General features: G+C 39.3%; 3 protein-coding genes across 4 annotated transcripts in view; 2 read left to right on the top strand and 1 right to left on the bottom strand.

The window, feature by feature from the left end:
- The window catches only part of rsrc1 (arginine and serine rich coiled-coil 1), a 118380-nt gene extending 112855 nt beyond the window's left edge, over positions 1–5525 (top strand). Inside the window, exons 8-10 of the mRNA XM_022753847.1 lie at positions 380–486; positions 3345–3452; positions 5034–5525. Of these exons, the coding sequence (XP_022609568.1) occupies positions 380–486; positions 3345–3452; positions 5034–5126 (308 nt within the window). The 3' untranslated portion in view covers positions 5127–5525. The remainder of the gene's footprint in view (positions 1–379; positions 487–3344; positions 3453–5033) is intronic.
- A 1372-nt stretch (positions 5526–6897) lies between these two features.
- On the top strand, positions 6898–15978 carry mlf1 (myeloid leukemia factor 1). 2 transcript variants are annotated; one of them, XM_022753835.1, is made up of 8 exons: positions 6898–7062; positions 8071–8233; positions 11446–11490; positions 13214–13291; positions 13438–13566; positions 13753–13912; positions 14351–14489; positions 14685–15978. In XM_022753835.1, exons 1-8 carry the CDS (start codon positions 7016–7018, stop codon positions 14749–14751), a joined length of 828 nt encoding a protein of 275 aa, XP_022609556.1. In that variant the 5' UTR covers positions 6898–7015; the 3' UTR covers positions 14752–15978. The 2 variants fall into 2 exon arrangements, with proteins under 2 accessions (XP_022609556.1, XP_022609557.1); XM_022753836.1 differs by lacking the exon at positions 11446–11490.
- Positions 15979–17248: 1270 nt separating this feature from the next.
- med29 (mediator complex subunit 29) lies at positions 17249–18953 on the bottom strand. Its single transcript, XM_022753844.1, has 4 exons — positions 18775–18953; positions 18539–18597; positions 18364–18448; positions 17249–17803 (listed from the first exon to the last, which is right to left on the bottom strand). Exons 1-4 carry the CDS (start codon positions 18934–18936, stop codon positions 17576–17578), a joined length of 534 nt encoding a protein of 177 aa, XP_022609565.1. The 5' UTR covers positions 18937–18953; the 3' UTR covers positions 17249–17575.
- Between the last annotated feature and the right edge of the window lie 209 nt (positions 18954–19162).

Raw genomic sequence — 19162 nt, 5'->3', positions numbered from 1 at the left:
AATGAAATTTCATTGCAGTGAGTTTGTGTTCATATTTTGATTATTTTAGAATGCATTATCTGAGTGTAATTCACTGTCTGGCTATTATCTTGTTAGTATTTTTTCCACTTACCTTCTGTACTAACTCCATGCCCTTGGTTTAGCAAGAGTTATTTTCGTGGGAGCCAAGATTAAACTAGGGGAATATCAGATATTTCATATTGTAAGTGTCAAATAACATTATACACAGAGAGAACATACAATCAACTAAGCCCAGTCCAAATGAAATCTGGTGCCTTTCAGAACATGACAAGAGAAGGCTGACCCTCTGTGTGCCTGTGTTCATATGTGTGTGCCTGCTTTTGTTCATAGCTTCCCTTCTGTGTAACATGTGTTTCAGAGGGAACTTCTCTGGAGGAGCAAGTGCGAAGGATAAAGGACATTGAGGCCATCGAGAGTGATTCCTTTGTTCCTCAGGCTTTCAAATCATCCAGGGATGATATAAAGGTGCGTTCTGTCTCTCTTTCTCCCCTTTCCCCTCACTCTCTCTGTCTTTTCACTCTGTCTCTTATTGAATTTCCCTCTCTGCAATGCTGTGCCGTCTGTCCAGAGACAGCCCAGACCAAATCAAACATTCCCATTCAGCGCTGTTTGTTCCGACCTGAGACGGTTTCATCAGACGCTCCACTGTTCGCCGCCTCCAAAGCAACAGCACCCACACAAAAGCCACAGCAGGCAACAGCCATCCTCTGTCTCTCTCTCCCCCCTCTGGTTGTGCAGATGCAGACAAAACACAGAAGTCATTATTGAAATGTTGCTGTCTCTGAAGGAGCAGGAATTAGATTTGTTGGGGCTCATGGCTGTTTTGAAAAGATAGGCGACAACATGTGACAGCAGACCTACACAGACTTTTGGGACACGTCTCGGTGAGTCTGACAAAGGTCAAGACCCGTGTGGCTGCAGCTTGGACTGGACTAATCCAGTCTGTCCTGGCCTGGACATACTGCACAGATTGCATATGCACAGTACACTCTGCTTTCTCTTTCTCAGTATAAAGCCACATTCACACATTGATCCCCCAACTTTACCAGATTCACTAATGCAGTTGGGTAGTATCTTTCATTGTTCACACCTACATTGGATCTCTACATGGGAAATATTACCTGTCAAGTGTGTTCTCATGTGTATAAAGTTAGATATATACTGTAAAATCACATCATAAAACATAATAAAGAAAAATGGAATAATTTAAAAATTCTTCAAAGAAAATACAACATTACGTAAAACAAAGGGACACAGTTCTGCAGTATTTTAATCAGTTTCTCTTTTATGCACAGAAGTGCTGTAATGATACACAATTTCAAGTTTACTTTTTTTTTCTTTTTTTTTTTAATAGCAGCTCTTCACTGGTTTTCAGAGTAATCTCTTGGGTATCGTCCTCGTCATTAGTCAAATATTACTTATGATATCTAGACGATTCATGTTTAGTTAGGAGGATTGCATAGTCTTTCAGAGTCTTTTAGCAATATCACATCCTTGGCCAGAATGAATAATCGCCAAAAAAACATGTAAACATTGACTACCCTATAATATACATCTTTGGGTAAATTGTTATTTCAAGAAACTGATAATTAAACAAACCTCTTTTAATGAAATGGTGTCAAAATAACAGAATGAGCTTGCCTTTTTGAACATGTTATTGTCTGAGAATATATATGTATAAGGTTTATTTGGTTTTAGTATTTATAACTATTTAGCTATGAGTTGTGACTGGATGATGTTTAAGCAACTGTTAATGAGGAGGAGCCAGTGAAACCTTTAGTATCTGCCACAGTACTGTATATCTTTTAAGATTTTTTTCTACTTCAAGGGAGCTGCATTCATTAGAAATGTATATTCAGCAAATCATTTCCAAGAATTGTAATAGCCATTTATGCTATCTGATATTTGGCACATCACCATACTTATTAGCTAGAGTGTTTTATATCCCACTCACTTTTTTGTATCCTGCCCAATGAATTTTAAATAGATTTTTCCAACTGGGTAAACATTTGCTCTGGGGCTGGTATTAGGAGTGTTTGAAACATGAATGAACTTGGCAAAGTGTTCATTTTGTTATTTCTTCCTCATCAAGTACAACAAGGCAAACGGGCCATCCGTCCAAACACGGGGCTTATTATAGCTTTAAGTCATAGCTCTAGGGATGGAGGAAGAATCATTCTAAGTATCATATTCCCTGCTATCAGCTTGGACTCTACAGATGGCAGCATGAGGAGGGCAGAGAGCCTTCATCTTCACTTAAAGTCCTTTTCAGAAAAAATCCTTTGGCTGTAACTGTAACAAAATGTGGTTAATGTTGCTGTTCAACTGACGAAGTTGACCTGTCACAATGCTGATTCTGCCAAGTGTTTGAATATTTTAATATTCACAAGTTATAGCTTCAGTAATCACTAACATGAAGAAGACCTTATACAGTGAAGCCAGGCCTCTCACACTGCAGCTGGTGGTTTAGCCCAACGAGAATCACTCACAAAATACAAGGTAGGGAAGGGGAAATACAGTATATTGCTGATAGTCTCATGTTTTCTTACATACATAGATGAACTGAGTGAGATATACATAAGAATACATTTCAGGATACAAACTGATCACTATCAGTTCTGCTGTCCACAAGTTTACTGCAAAGGCCTATCTTTCACTGCCATCTGTTGGACAAATGTCATATTGCATTTCACAATTCCTGTAATACAGTATATAGTATGTAATATATGGATTGCCTTTAGTATGTTTTTCAGTGCTTGCAATCAGTGTACATGTATGTTTTACACCAATGTGCTTGAAGACATCCATCAAAATGCAGAGTAGCGCCTCCATTTCCTTTTGCTTTGTGAAACAATTGATTAAATCAGGAGCGCGCTCAAAAACCGCGATCAGGAGTTGTTAGTATGCATACTGGCTGTTTTCAGTATGGTTAATTTTGTCACTTTTCCAGTGTGGACACACTACATACTCAACACCTGAGCATTATTATGCAGTATGGAATTGGGAATAAGATGTTGTCATTTTGAGGGAGAGAAATATTTGTCTTCCTGCGCACATACCATTTATGTGGTCATTTGATAACACTACAAACAATAAAACCATGTTTATATTAGCACTGTTGTTGCTTTGGATAATATATTCTTACATGTTTTTCTTTTTTAAAATTTTGCTTTCGCAATTTATTAGTTGTATCTATCATTTATATGCTTATTTTTTTTATAATGTCTCTGTTTCAGTATTGTAAAACCTATATTAAATACTTGAATGTGCTTATTTAATGAGCGTGACGTTTTTGAATGTTTTGTGTATTTCTGCAAATCCAGACTGAGCCAGCTGAGGTGAAGCAGGAGCCAGAGAGGGCAGATTCTCAGGATGTAACTCTTCCCATGTCCATAGTCTATAACGACACTGACACACTCGCCCATCCCAGTGTAAGTTCTCACCTGGAAAACCCTTTCACAGTAAGGTTTGGATTTTTCTGTTCGCTTCAACATCACACCAAGCCGTCCTGAAGTTCTATCACAAAGACTTTTTAAAACCCTCTGAGCCAATGAGCACTCTGCAACACTCAAGCACAGCTGAAGTTGACCTTGCTTCTTATGATTTTATCTTTTGGTTTTGCCAGCTTTTTACAAGTATGGTGCTTACCTTCATTGATTGGTGGACAAACTTTGTAAACTTTTTCCTTTTAAAAATACCTCTGCTTTTACTGACATCGCCACCACTATTTACACCACTCCTGCACATTCTGATACTGTGCATTGTATCATATAGGACAATGCAGTATAGCAGATTATAGCCTCCTAACGTCACCTCCTCCCGTGCCTGCAGACCAATGATGAAAAACAAGAAGGAAAACTTTAAACTCCAATAATGCTCCCTGGGGCTTCCCAGTCATCTATCTCCACTGGGGAAACTAAGTTATGCACTGACGTATGCAGATAACCCCCTCACATACACACACACTCTTACATACACACACCATCCCCCAGTTCAAATGCACACGCATACACAACCTCAGACAGGCTGATGTATGGCAGCAATATGCCCCAGGCAGGCCCCGGCCCCAGCTCCAGCTCTAGCTCCTCTTCCAATTAGAACAGATGAGTCCCATTAGCCCAGCCCAGATACTGTCATCCCACACACACAGCCTCATTAGCACCATGACACCAGTGCGGGGCTGACAGACAAGAACTCACTGGTGTTGAATCTAACACACAGATAACATGCAGTGCAGCTGTAAGCAGCGTAGGTTAACAATGAAGGATTGACGTGGCCGGGGATGCTCTACAATCTGCATAATAATAGACATGTATCATCACATAGATGTACAGTACATACACATAGCCAGCATATCAACATTATCTCTCACCCCTCACACAAGCACACAGTGAATATAGAAATGATCTTCCAATTTTTTTCCCTATGTCTCGGTGCCTTGCTTCTCAATCTCATAGTCATTATGTTTCTTCCTAATAAACAGATGCCTTCATTCATCAGACACTTGCAGCAGCAGTTTTATAGCCCTCTTACAATCAATATCATTACTGCTGGTGATGTACTGCCATGAATACAAGTCATATGTGTAGGGCCCTTCTGCCACCAGTCTAACACACTTCTAGGCCCACATAACTACATGAGTTATACAATAAAAGTTTTTCTCATGTGCATTTTGAAGTCAGAAGATAAGAAAAGACAAAGATGACATGTAAGATACCACAGACTTCACTCATGCCAGTGCTGTGACTCCACACTGAGGTCACATGGGTGTCAGTGGGCAGTACTGACAACTCTGTGCCAGGCTCATAAACTTACAAGGAAACATAGCTCGTTCATTTCTGTCACATTCTGGATGTTGGATGTTTAGGAAGGTAGGACTGAGCAGCCACTTTTTTTTTGGAGTGCAATATCCCAAAATTACAGAAGAAAAGTCTTTAAAGATAGAGATTGTTACATTTTTGTTTTTGTCTGCTTTCTGCGTATTCACATGTCCTCTGTATGTTTTCCTGCAGTTATTCATGGACAAGGACAAAGCAGAGGAGCTGTGGCTGAACCGCCTGGTCTCGCTGCGACAGGAGAGGCTCATGGGAAGTCCTGTGACCTGAAAGACACCAGAAACTCAGAACATCTTTCCTGTTTCCTAGACACATTCAATCCAGATCTACACCTCATTCAATCATTTGAGTTTGCTTTTATTATGTCTCAATCCCTGTCATAATCTGTCTAGTTTTAGGCCATCATAATGTTTCTTATTTTACCCCTCCAATAATTTCTCTGACCAGTTGTAAAACACTTGTGAGAATTTGAGCAAATGAAAGGTTTTTGGTCCTGATGTGCTTATTATTTTTAGTAATGTTAATGGAATTCAGTCAATCTGCTGTTCTTTAATTAGCTTCATTTATTTTTAATGGAGATCTAACAGTCAGATTAAGTGATAAATTTTACCATGTAGATGTAGAATTTGATACATTTTTGTCTTTTGTAATAAACTCAGTTAATAAAGATAGCTGTGATTTTTTTTTTTTTTTTGAGTGAAAACTGTCTTGTGCTTTTGTGGGTGAATTATGGTGATAAACTTGTGACACTTGTTATGTAAGATATCAGCGCTATCTCCAGATAGATATATATAAATGAGTCGCCCTGCCATACAGTAGCTCACTAAAAGCAGTCTGACTCATCCTGAGGTAACCTTATCTCTTTGGTCTGCATCAGGATTGACATTAGACTGCAGTAAACGTCTTCTCACCTGCTCTAAACTTCTGTTCTCTTAAATATTTATACTATTGATTGATTTTGTTTATGTTTATGTTTATTCAGTGTTGTCGCAGTTTGAGCAGGGATTCAAAGCAGTGTCAAGTCCACACTCAGACCTATTTGTGGAACAGCCAGATGGTAAATCTATACTGAGTCTGGGACACTGTGTTTCACTCCTGCACTCTCCAAATAGTCAGTGTTGTAATGAAATAATGAATCAGAGTGCACAAATGATTTGCAAAGGCAAGCACACAAATTAAGCTTTGCTGTGTGAGTGCTTGCTTAGAGTGAGTGAAATTTGTGTGTATGCCCTCCTCACACGTGTCAGGTTGCTCTCCCAAACGTCTTCACACCCTAGAATTAGAATCACTTCAGAAACAAAAGTCTAGTAATTCAATACTAGAGAACATCATGTGATTTCTTCTTCATTTTAAATGATAGGTTCAACCTGTCCACATGAAAAAGTTTTACTCTTGCAGTAATTATTCCCCCTGTTTATACTGGCTATTAAAAGATCACCTCTTAATGTGCTTTCAGTGTAAAGGATTGGAGACAATATCCAGTCGTTTTTCTGTCTAATATATTTCAAAGTTTATTTCAAAGTTGATTTGAAGCCAGTTAGCTAGACAAATGAACTCATCATCTACCAAAGTTAGTCTTTTTAGTACAAAATTCCCATCTTTGTGTTTCCATAGAAAGTGTGAACGTGCTAAACTGTAGTGGAGGATTAGTGACAAAAAGTCTGTCTAACTCAGACTGCTGAAGCCTCGTAGGCCTATTGCTTCAGATTATCTTTGAGGTGAATTTTTGTGAATGTATCCTTTAAAACCCATTGATATTTCTGCAGTTATGAACTTGTACTAGCTGCATATATTTTACAGGGGTCCTGTGAGGGTATGTTGGAGAAGAACACTGCCAATTTTGTGGTGATATGCACAAGCAAGACAAGAAAATTGGAGATTTTAAAGAAATTTCTGGAGTGCCGTTGCCTTGGCAGCCAACCACAACATACAGCGCGCGAATAGAACTGTTCGACGCTCCGAATAACCAGCCAATCCGAGGACCGGATTCTCATCACATGGCCCATGTCAGAGTGGTTCTAAATGACTTTGAATTCCACAGCCTCCATAGTAACGTTACCGGGGTTGAGCGGCGGAGCCCTGACACCTGTGGCAGACACGGATTATTTTTTGAAAATCCTTATCTCAGACTTTTGTTTACAGCTTCAAAATCCGTGGAAATGTTCAATAGTAATTTCAGGGACTTTGATGAGGATCCGTTCTTCTCGTGAGTAGCAGAAATGTTTTAAATCTATTAACAATGACTTATTAAGAATGTTTAGCTTGCAATTTAGGTTGTTAGCGTTTGTTTTCATAATGCATCAGTTAAACTAAGATCAGAAGGCGTTTATCAATGGGACAAACAAAACTCCAAAGTATGCTCACAAACTTAAAACTTAACAAACGTAAATAACCAGAAATTTAGCTTCACTTTTAATTATCATTTTTATTAAAACCGGCCGTTGACAGATATCAGACCTAAACCTTGTTTAACACTAACTAGATTTGTAACTTGAAATAATAAAATGTGGTTTCCTACACATAACATGTTACTAGCAAATTTAAGAGTGGTTATATAATCTGTCAATCCTCATTGAATTTCAACATGAATGTTTGGATTTAAATAACAGGTACATTAGTGCTGCTTCAGTTACCTTTTGGCATTAGCATTTTTTTCATAGTGTAAGGACAGACAGAGTTTTATGTAATGATATACTTTTAAAATCAATCTTAAAAGGTGAATAAAAAGTTTTACTTTATTATTATGTGTCCATCCATGTACTTTAAATGTACAGGTTTGTATCAGTTTAGAAAAGAAATAAAGAGTACAGTTTGTAGAAACAGAGTTCCCAGTGCAGTTTAGGGACTGACACTATGTGCTACACTCACTTTGGCTTGTTGCATGAGTGAACACCTGCTGAGTTAGTGTGCCCACACTTGACCAAGGCAAGTGTAAGGGTGGCTGAAATTATTTTAGGGGTGCTTCTTATTTCAGTGTGTTGTGTTCATTGAAGAATTTATCTTTAATGAGCTCCAAGCTGGCATAAGATGTCTGAGTCATTCTCAAATATTGAATTGAGTGCTTATTGTAAAGACATTTTCATCCTTATTTTTAATCTCCAAGGACTTTAACAATGGTTTGCAGTAGTCTGCATCATCATGCAGGGCTTTACTAAGAATTTCTGATTGAATGCTGGGGTTCACATTGTCTTTACTTCCTCTTCCTCTCCAATAGGGATCCATTCCGGGCTCACAGGGAACATATGCGGCAGATGATGCGTAGTTTCTCTGAGCCATTCGGCGGGCCATTAATGCCCAGCATAATGGATGGGAGAAGCCGTGGTCACGACATGGCAGAATATCCAAGCTCATCCGTGGGGCTGAGGGATGAACACAGGGTGAGAACATTCAATTCGAGAAGCACTCATTTTACAGTGTTGAGTTGTTTTTCTACTTGTGGACTCAAGTAATAGGTAATAAAGCTCAACCGGGTGTGTTACAGTTTCCATATGTGTATATATACACTACTGACTAACCTTCATGTATATCTGTAAGGGATGAAGCCCCAGCTTCAGCAGATTCCTCATGCACCTTACGACCCAGTCTGTCCACAGCTCATGGGTTTATAACCACAGATGATTAGTGTTTGGAGCAAGTGCTAAGTTTACTAAGGTTATAGTGGAGGCTGGCCACTGGCAGCGTAACTGGAGCACCACTCACTGAGGTATGGGGCCATGTGAGTCTCTGGTTTAGAGGAAGGGCAACCCCCTTGGCCTCTCTGGACAGTTATATCTAGCCCTGAGGAGCCCTATTTATAGTGCATTGTTCCACTGACACACTGCTTTCTTGCAAATACACGTACAGACTTCTTTAACACTCGCACCAATAGTACCCCAGAGAATTGTGCTTTGCTCTGCTGAGATGAGCTGCTGCGGAAAATAACAGTTTATTTTGATATGATTCTAGTTGGCCTAGTTGTCATGTTAACTTAAAATATAGTTTGTCTTCAAATATAACTGCTTCCCTATAAGTCTTTGATTTTCACACACTGTTACATTAGGTGAGAATAAGGCTGGAAAAATCCATGGATTTGCAATATGTGCTCAAAGTATGATGGTTAGAAAGTACTGCTGGAGCAGTTGTTTACTCTGGAACAATTTGTTGTTAGTTGTGCAGACTTGTAAGGAAAAGTCAGGTAGGCAGCTTTGGTCTGCCATATTGCACCCGTTAACCTTTCCCAGATCGACCCCTCCACTGCTTATTTATCCCTGCTAAGTCAAATTTAGTCTCTGTCACCTGCTTTAATCCCACTACCTCATGAGAGCCTGTATATTTATCCTTGATAATGACTTTCATCAGAAGCCTAGCCTCAATAGCCAGCAACCTGCTTTCTCTTTATTAGCATCATTCTATTAACTAGCTAATGCCAGCTGAGGAGGGGCTCTGAGTACTTGACTAATGACCTCAGTGATAGGGGGTGAAATGGAGATACGCTGTAAAATCTCCATGCAAACAAATTATTTAATCTAATATTAGGAGTAATGTTCTGTTTCAGTGCATGTTTCAATCATCTTCAGTCACAAACAACATACAGAAAATCCAAGGTATAGTAAGATACATGGAATTACTGCTATCTGTATTACCATAACAATCCACCGATTTTATCACAGTTCTCATGCACATTTCTCAGAAGATAAGGATCAGTCTTGTAGTGCCCAGCAGTGGTCAGAGAGCTGTAGCTCTGGTGCTGTGTTGTTGGCTTTGTAAAGGCATGCGTATGGATGTCATGGACACTCTGTTTTCTCATTGTTGCTCCTTTGGTCCATCTGTTTCGCAGAACGTGCCTTGGCAGTGCTGGTGCATTAGCAGCTAGATGACAGACAGCTCACTCTCATACTGCTCTCCAATATCATAGGCACAAATGTTCACACAAAAATACATAAATAAACACACACATACTGTATTAAAACATTGTCACAACCACAATTACACACAGTCACAGCATGCAAAACAGACACACTGGCATGCTCGTATACACACATTGAAATGCACACACATAATGCTGAAAGGCTTGTACTTCTTGTATTAACTTGCTAAGCATTAGATTCCCACTGGGAGAATAAGCCCTGTCTTACCTTCCAAGCCTGTTATGGGTGCTCACATTTCCCAGCCTCTTGCCAATATCCACTACCTGGTTCATATCACCTTTCAGCGTGCTCATTCATCTGGGCACTTGTTTATAAAAGTACTGGTGAATGACAATCAGGCTTCATTATACATTAGATTTGCTTTCTTTGATTCTGTGGTTTGTACTGAGCAAGGCTGGTGGCTGTAGGTAGAGCTGATATCATCTTTGTTGTAGAATTATGACAGCATTTCCTGCTGCAGAGGTAGTGTGAAATTCAGCATTTGCTAAACCTTTTATTCACCTACAGAAGCTTTAAAAACATCAGTCGCCACAATCAGATTCAGTACCTCCTTATCTTCTCTGTGGTATTCTGGTTCTAAGAGCACAATTTTTTACAAAATGTCTCTAACTCCCTAGTGATGCTCCATTTCCCAGGAACTAGGCATTTGCAGCACAACTTCACTTTTCCTTTTATGTATGAATCATATCTACAGTACATGTCCCCTATGGTGTAACCCATAGCTCCCCCAGGAGCAGGAGCAGCCTGCCTCAGAGGCCACAGTGGCAGGTTCTGTATCAGATTGAGAGAGAGATAGAAAAAAGAATGCCAATCTGCAGTAGTCCAGACAGCCTAAAATAATGTGTTAAAGACCGCCGGGTCTATGTTGCTTATTTTGCACTCTCTCTCCTCTGCACAACCCCAGTCTAAATATAATGCTGGCAGATATGTAACTGGCATTTATTAGTTCATAGATGCCACTCTGGGATAAAATTGGCTGTGAGGCTTCATAGATGCTGGTCAGGAGCGTTTTACATCAGCTTGACCTTTGAAAAGAACTGAGAGAGCAGCCTTGGACTCTGCGACCCCCTGTTAGATCCCTGTCCTGGTTGGTCCACCCAGCCCACTGCAGCCTTCCTAGAATGAAGCTCAGTTTCAGTGTTAAACCCACGCTAATCCCCGGCAATGCGACCCAATTACACATGGAACACAAGTCATTCAACACCCCACTGATTATGCACAATACCCCTGCGAATCACACCCCCAGAAAATACACACACATACACACACACACACACACACACACATACATAGTGATGGCTGTTGAGATGCTTATCCAGGGCCGCAGGGTCATAAACACCTGCGGTTTTGGCCCAGAGAACACAGGTTCTGACTGAAGGCTGCAGGCTGCTCCCTCCTCACTGGCCTTTCACTCCTTGGTGCCTGCACTCCCAGAGGGTTCATGGCCTTGAAGGGTTGTGCATAAGGTCATGTGGAGAGCTCTTTGTAGCTGCGTCAAGGGCTTAGTGACCAATGTAAAACAACCTAACAACTTAACCGACAAGAACCTCAACAAACATGCAAGAAGTCTACATGATTTGTGTGTGTGCACATGCGCGTGTAGTGTCTGTTTGTGTATGTACCATGCTATACAGATACAATACCATGATGTGTTGCTAAAATGATATTGTTTGAATTCTCAGGATATGAGCCGGTCATTGTTGCCCTTTGGCGGTACTGACAGCACGGTCAGTAGAGTTGTGTCTCTTGTGTCCAACTACACTATCACATGAGTTTCTTATTTAAAGCCATACTGACCAAGTGCATGCTCTTATTCCATAATTGATCCTCTCCATTAATATTTGACTAGGAACAGTCAGTAAAGTGGTCACAGTGTTTCCAGTACATTCACTCCAAATTTACACCATTATGCCAATCCATGTATACAATACTATGTTATTTCCCATTATCATATTGCCAACAAAGCATAATTTTTACTCAGTGGCAGTATTGTTTAACTGGAAACCTAACTGGAACTTTACTCACTTCTTTCCTATATTCTTTGAGGCCATCAACACTTCACCCACTGGATGTGTAGACTGTTAAAGTACACTAGTATAGTAGCAACCATAGTGTTTGAACTGTGTAGGATAAAATTCTATGTGTAAAACATTAAACAGTGTTTGTACTAAAGCTTGGTCTCTCCACAGAGATTAAGGGTGAAGTAGTAAGTGAGGTTACTTATATTTCCCAGACAACTGATTGATTGATTACATAGTCATTGATTTGGGAATTGACAACGCCCACACACAATATCCAACATTAAGTCAAACTCCTTACATAAAGCAGAAGTTTTCACCAAGATATATACAGTATTTTTATTATCAGCTGAAGGAAAAACAAGGGATCCAACTGAAATTGAAACAATAGCTTTCCATGGGTCTACCTATATCATCTACTGTAACTGGCGAATCTTTATACCAGGATTTTTGCAGGTACAAGAAACGTCAGGCATGTTAAAGTGCCTGCCCTCAGACCATGATGAGATTTTTTTTTAAAGGTTGGTTAATTCGTTAGTGTAGTCCAGGGGGCAGAATTGCTTTACAAGCATACATATGCCTGTATACTGTATACATGTATAATGGGCCATTAAGTTTAAATGTGAAAAAAAATTAGTATATGTTATACCATGAGTATAACATATAATTCTTGTGGAAACACTGTGGCCAGAATGTGGAATGACCAGTGGGTTGTTTTCTCAGGTTTGCTATAATACTGTATCTAATATGTAACTATTGTCAACTGCAACATCATCACTCTTGTTCTTCTGACAAGATAAAGATGATCTCTTTAGCGACTTTTGAAAAGTTTAGCCGTGGTTCTTATTCTTAGTCCAAAGACTTCCATTGATGCAACCATACTGATCTGCAGTACCTGGCTGCACCCTTACAGAATAAGAACATCTGAAATTTTGAATGTGTGGTGATTGATGGCATCTCATGGTAACATGCATGATACACTGAGTGGTGTACAGGGTTTTTCCTGGCTCAAAATGAAGCTCCTAAGCAGTTACCTACAGATGTTCCTCCACGAAGTGTTCTGCATTTATATAATAATGACAGTGATTAAATGTGTTTTTTGAATACAGTTTACCTGGTTGTCAACAAATAATACAAGTAAGATTTGTTCCAGATCATCTTATCCATTAAATGTTAAATTTGTTGACAATTATTGACAACATGGTCAGGTCTTTTTAAAGGCAGCACAGAGTTGGAAGGTTGGCCATCTTTAAATTCTCCGTGAAGGAAAACCCATAAACAAAGACATAAACACTGTGTGTGTTTGCATGCTGGACTTGGTTTCTAATTTTGCTGTGTACTGTATGCCACTAGCTCACACATGGTGAAGTGCTAAAATGTGAATGTCCCAGTTGTAGCCTTTGGCTATTCTTTTCCTCTTGTGTTTGTGCAGGACATAATGAGGAACCCTTTCAGCATGTTTGACAACGTTATGGCCAACGTGAGAAACAGGATGCAGGACATGCAGCGTGTGAGTTTACTCTTGTAATGATTTTGTGTTCCCTTCCTTTCGTCTGGCCGCTTTCTCAAACTGTTATCGTACATAAACTGTAGTTTCTTGACAATGTGATGGGGTGTGTGTGTGTGTGTGTGTGTGTGTGTGTGCGCGCTTTTCAGGAGAACATGCCCACAGATTCAAACACCCACTCATTCAGCTCCTCATCAGTCATGACATATTCAAAGGTTGGAAATGAGGCTCCTAAGGTCTTCCAGGCGACCTCATCAACACGCCGTGCCCCTGGAGGGGTAAGTATGCCATCAGATGTGTTACTGTATTATAACACAGTACATTAGAGCATAGTTCAATACACTGAGCTTGTAGAAGTAAATATGTTTGTAGAAGACTTGTTCACTTTGTCCTTCTTGAGTGATAATAACTTTTGTCACAGGTGCTCTGTTCTTCTGAACATAACAATGATGTTTTATCACCAGATCAAGGAGACCCGGCAAGCAATTAAAGACTCCGAGAGTGGTCTGGAGAAGATGTCAATTGGTCACCACATCCAGGACAGGGGACATGTTGTTGAGAAGAAATATAACAAGAAAACAGGAGAGAAGGAGTTCAACCAGGATTTTCAGAATTTGGATGAATGTACGTTAAAGCGATCAAGTGCTTTGAGTCGTTGCAGTGGCTACGCATGATTGCTCCATAAATGTAGAGGATCCAACCATATTTGTTGCACTACTCAAAAACGTGAATGCATGAAGGAGCAATTTCAGAGATTATTCTGGAAGAAATCTGACATTTCAGTTTCTCATTTTGACAGTCAAATTATGTAGAGATTTCCTATATTTCAAAACCAAGACAACAGTGAAAGACAGTAAATACTGGATTTAGCTTTTCCAATATGTCTAACTCACTCAGTGCAATAGTGTGTGATCAGATCATACATGTTCAGTGCATTCGTTAAGTAGACCAGGCAGTTGAACACACCATTGTTCCACTCTAAGGTCTACTGTCCAGGTATTTCTAGGCCATCAGTCCACAGCCAGAATGTTGCCTAATATGATCCTGATCCTCCACCCGCAGCTGAAGCACAGTCTTTTGACGATGAGTGGCAGCAGGAGGTGTCAAAGTTCCAACCATCTGGCCCCATGTCTCGCCTGGAGGAAGCCCGACCCCGTGCTGTTCGCTGGGCAGCCCTCACCAGTCCTGAGCAGGCCCAAAGGTCAGTATGATATCCTCAGCCCACATGTAGTGTTGAAGACAGGCCAGAATCTGCAGATCAGGATCAAATGACAAACAAGTGGGAGACACTGACAGCAGACACATACAGTATGAGTGTATTGTTCTCATGTTACGATACTACAATTATTTAAACTTTTGAACTGTGATTATTTACTTTGTTTAATATCTTCCACAGAGACCAATCAAAGGGCAGGGCTGAGGGTAAAAGCAACATGAAAGGCTCGGACTCAACAAAGCAGTAAAACCATCTGTTTGTGTGCTTATTAAAGTCTTTTTAAGCATCTTACAGTACACTCTGGTGCTCTGTATCCAGACACACACACACACACACACACACACACACACACACACACACACACACACACACACACACACACACACACACACTAGTTTCATTAACAAGATAGATAGAATCAGGAGTTACTGACCCAGATTCTGAAATATTTAAGAGACTATACATTTTACATTACTGCTGCCCGTTTTCTAAAGCATACTGCACAAAATGAAAAACAATTTGCTGAGAATTGAGACCCGCTGAAGACAGCTGCCCTATTACAGTGGACATTTATTCTGCTGTTTCAGGGATAAGATTACTCCTCCCATCTCACTGTTAATATTTTGAATCTTAGCACAGCTCACACTTGAGTTTAAAACATTAAGATCACAAGGCATATGAGGTTGAGCAAGGCAGTAATAAAACTAAAATCCTATGGTATTGCTTGGAGAATGGTTGACAGGAATGTGACAAATACATAATTTGTAGTGTGTTGGCCGTAGAATATACAAAACCAGTGGTATAATACTTTTACAATATTAATACTTTTTATACACTCATAAGAACATTACAATAAAGGTACAAAGGGTCCTTAAACCCCTCATATCAACCAGGAAACTAAAGGGGTCAGAAGTATTCCTGTGGTTGTAGTGAAGTTGAAACACATAAAAATAATCTCAATGTAAGAAATACATTAATATGTGAGGCCATAGGCAGCACTTATATGATAACACATTAACAGTCAAAGAGAAATTAATTTATATCATTTTGCACCAGGGGAATAGAATTTACTCTATGTAAGGTATTCTGATGATTTCATCTGTTTCTCACATTATGTCATTTTCATCCTGCAACAAGCCACAAAATTAGTGAGTTATTGACTGTTTGAGATACACTAATGCACTGAGACAATGTCTAAATTGCCTTTTTGTAATTGTATTGTCTGGTACCTGATGTTCTAGATATATGTATTATATCTGCTGTAATCTTTGTAAAAAGAAAAATAATACTCTTCCCTTTTTATATTGTTACTTTGGTTTCTGTTGTTTTTCATCGAATGAACTCTGTGCAGCACGGTACAAACTCTTGACAATGTCTGGATTATTCTCAATAATTCAAGCTTTGTTCTTGTATATTTTTTCAAGGTTTTAAAAAAAAAAAGTCCTGTGTCAACACAGACTATTGTCTGAAAATAAAAATGTGATAACATGATGATTAATTTGGTGTTTTGTTTTTTTAATCAGTCCCAAAGCTAGTTCACCTTAATATTTGCTAAAGAGGAAGAACAGATCACACAACTCACAAGTCACAACTTAAAAATGCTGAATAAGTTTTACTTATACTTTTTGTATGTTAGTGTATGCCTTGAAAGGGTTTATGAGTGTGAGCCTGCATTGTGATGAGCCTTTTAGTGTGCCTGTTTGGTAGTGACCCAGGGTAGTATTTTTGGATCTAAGCGCTTGTCAGTAGCTCAGATTGGTCTGAGATGTTACACAGCTGCAAGCCCACCAGGCTCACCACTCACGTGCTTGTGTATCAGACTTCATTAATCCCTTAGCTTCAACATATGATAGGATATCTAGGAGCCTCTGACCAATATATAGCTCAACAAGGATCCAAGTGTAAGCTGTGTCTCATTCAGTCCAGGAATACAGAGCACAGAGGCCAGAGTGTGATTAGTGTTATGTTTCCTTTCTCCTTAGTATGTTTATGTAACATGGAAGATTGAGCCATTCAAAAGACCATCTCAGGGTGTTGAAAATTAACTTAGTGGTTAAACTTACCTCTCACTTGTCATTTGACTGGGGGGAGAATGAAATGGGTCATTCATGGGAGAAAAAGGAGGCATTTAAACTTATAACAAGACTTGTAAGTGTATGACTCTTTGTAAAGGGACTGCACTATCGCTTAACGACACCTACCCCGTCAAAAGGTTTACTCTGTGTACTCTTTAAATTCCCCTAGGTGTTACCAGGCTACTATTCTGTTGCCTCACTATACCAACACCACTGCTTCAATAGGAGTTAAATACGATCCTTCTTTTAGAGGATCCTCCAAGGATAAAGAGCTCAGCTATTACTCAATCCATCTGACTGTTTCTATTGAAAAGACACTTTATTCTACTGCCTCTCTAAATTTTGAGTCAAAGTCTGACATTTTCTTCCCTTTTACTTCTCCTAGTGTTCAATCTTGTTAAACTTCATTGCAGTCAAATAAGATAAAATGGTCAAATTAAAACAATAAGGTAATTCACCTGAAAGATGAAAACAATATTCTTCACAACTTAGAACAAAGTAAATTCAGCTACAGATTTTCTTTGATATTTCCAATATCTTTTATTGTCAGTAAAGTACCTGCATAAACAACTGATGAAGTTTTGCTCTTATGAATACTCCTCATCAGTTAAAGATGTTATTGATAGAGCAGTCTTCTTTTGTACATCTTGAATAATGAGGAAACATCAATATCTGTAGAAAGGTTTTAATGTTCAATACAAATAAGCTACAAAAGACCTGTGAATATCGAGGTGGCAAGTACAGCTCTGCCACCACCTGCTGGTCATCTCAGAACATGACTTTTTGTCTGGAATATTTACACAGCACTTACAAAGAAACATAAATTAAAAAAAAAATCAAAACTAAATACACAAGATCTTGAGAAATGAAACAGCATCTTGAGCAAAGTAGCGCAAAACTGAGATCTGAACATGGGAAAGCCCCAAATATGAAATCCATCATCTTTCTCAAAACAGTCATCAGATTCAGAGAAGAGTCGGAACAGTCAGTGCAGGTCTACATGAGTCCCTGAGGCTGTCCCTTTCCTGCGATCTTCTTGGAACACTCCAGCAAAGCATTGTGGATATCTTTGGCGCAGGAGATCTGAGACTTGATCATACCGAGGTACTGGGCGTAAGACATGGATTCTGTCTGCACTGTGTCTGGCTTGGTGGCTGTTGGGACCAGGTTGGGTGAGTGTTTGGCACTGTCAATGCTCTGAGAAAGGCACTCATACGCCAGCCTCTGCACAGAGGAGAGAAAACATTTAAAATGTGTAGTCCATTTTGAGTGTAGCTGTTGTATGTGATATGTGTGTCACATACATGGGCTACATGTTAAGGTTTTAGTCTGAACAACATTTAGACAACAGACTCAAAAACATTAATATTCTGTTAAAGTACAACTTCACTCATGTTTAGCCTTATCTTGATGCATTTCTCAGCGTTATATGTCAGTTTACATCCACATCTTTGCATTTGTTTCTATCTTATAGAAAGGCTCTATTCATCTATATGTTCACTTAAAGGTTTTTGAATATGCAACAAGCACAAAGATTTAAGGTTAGACTTAGGTTAAATACTGCTTTTAAGTTAGGGCTGGCAGGAAGAAGGACACTCCTGTCACCTATTAAATGTAGCAATAAAAGCAAATATTCTAATTTCAGACAATGTTTGGTTATTTGTGAATATGAGTGTTTAACCTTCAGTGTTTTCATTTATACTTATGTACAGTGTTTTATAGTATATTACAATTACAATTTCCCTTTGGAATCCATTAAGTACACTATATATCTATGGTCTTACCAAACACAGCTCCAGTTGATCACAAAGGGCATAAAACTCCTCCAGGCTTTTGTCGAAGCGCTGAACAGAGGCGTCGCTGCTTTTGCTAAAACAGAGAAGCACAGTCACAGTGAATATCGGAAGCATCCTCTGTAATGGAGCAGTGCTGTAAAGTTGCCCCAACCTGCTTACTCACATTCCGTTGTCAATGGCCGTGTTATGGGCTAAATTCAAGGATGCAATCTTCATGACATTCTGAAAGGGAAAAATATGGCAATATGTTCAAAGTACACTGTTGCAGATCTTTATTTATTTATGAAGCTACAGTATTGGGACTGTGGAATCCAAAACAGTCACAACTCAACTTTAGCTATTGTGACCATCTTTTGGGCATTTTCGATTTTAGTTTGTAGCTTGATTCAGCATAGTTACCTGCAGACTCTCCTTCAGCTGTGGAATGAGCATCTTAAATCTATGAACTGGATCAAAGTCTTGCTGTTGACTCAACTGCTGCTGCTGTTGTTGAATGGAAGTGGGCTGTTGTAATCCGGGCTGAGACATCGGCCCGCCGGGTTGTTGTTGCTGAGAAGCCATCTTGACCAGCACCGACGCACACGCCGGAAAAATCGTAAAATATCCGGTTTGGTTTTTTTTTCAAAATAAAAGCGTGTCTTGAACATGGATGTATTATAAACTTCAAGGCGTTTTATTTTTATTTTTAGCACGAATTTTATTGTACATGTTAACATGTGTCTCTCTCTCTCTGTATATTTTCTTTTTAAATACAATGTAGCCTTTGTCTTCAGCCCTATTATACCTT

This window comes from Seriola dumerili, unplaced genomic scaffold, assembly GCF_002260705.1.
Source record: "Seriola dumerili isolate Sdu_G_001 unplaced genomic scaffold, Sdu_1.0 BDQW01000199.1, whole genome shotgun sequence".
NCBI classification, from domain to species: domain Eukaryota; kingdom Metazoa; phylum Chordata; class Actinopteri; order Carangiformes; family Carangidae; genus Seriola; species Seriola dumerili.
Note: the sequence above shows the minus strand (reverse complement) of the source record. Positions and strands in the feature narration are given on the sequence as shown.

Bases quoted from the DNA above. Each gene is read 5' to 3' on its own strand.
- mlf1 (XM_022753835.1), top strand. From the start codon at position 7,016: ATGTTCAATAGTAATTTCAGGGACTTTGATGAGGATCCGTTCTTCTC. The intron at 8,234-11,445 runs GTGAGAACATTC...TTGAATTCTCAG, and splicing joins GGCTGAGGGATGAACACAGG to GATATGAGCCGGTCATTGTT. The intron at 13,292-13,437 runs GTGAGTTTACTC...CGCGCTTTTCAG, and splicing joins GGATGCAGGACATGCAGCGT to GAGAACATGCCCACAGATTC.
- med29 (XM_022753844.1), bottom strand. From the start codon at position 18,936: ATGGCTTCTCAGCAACAACAACCCGGCGGGCCGATGTCTCAGCCCGGA. The intron at 18,598-18,774 runs GTAACTATGCTG...TTTCCCTTTCAG, and splicing joins AGCTGAAGGAGAGTCTGCAG to AATGTCATGAAGATTGCATC. The intron at 17,804-18,363 runs GTAAGACCATAG...TCCTCTGTGCAG, and splicing joins ATCAACTGGAGCTGTGTTTG to AGGCTGGCGTATGAGTGCCT.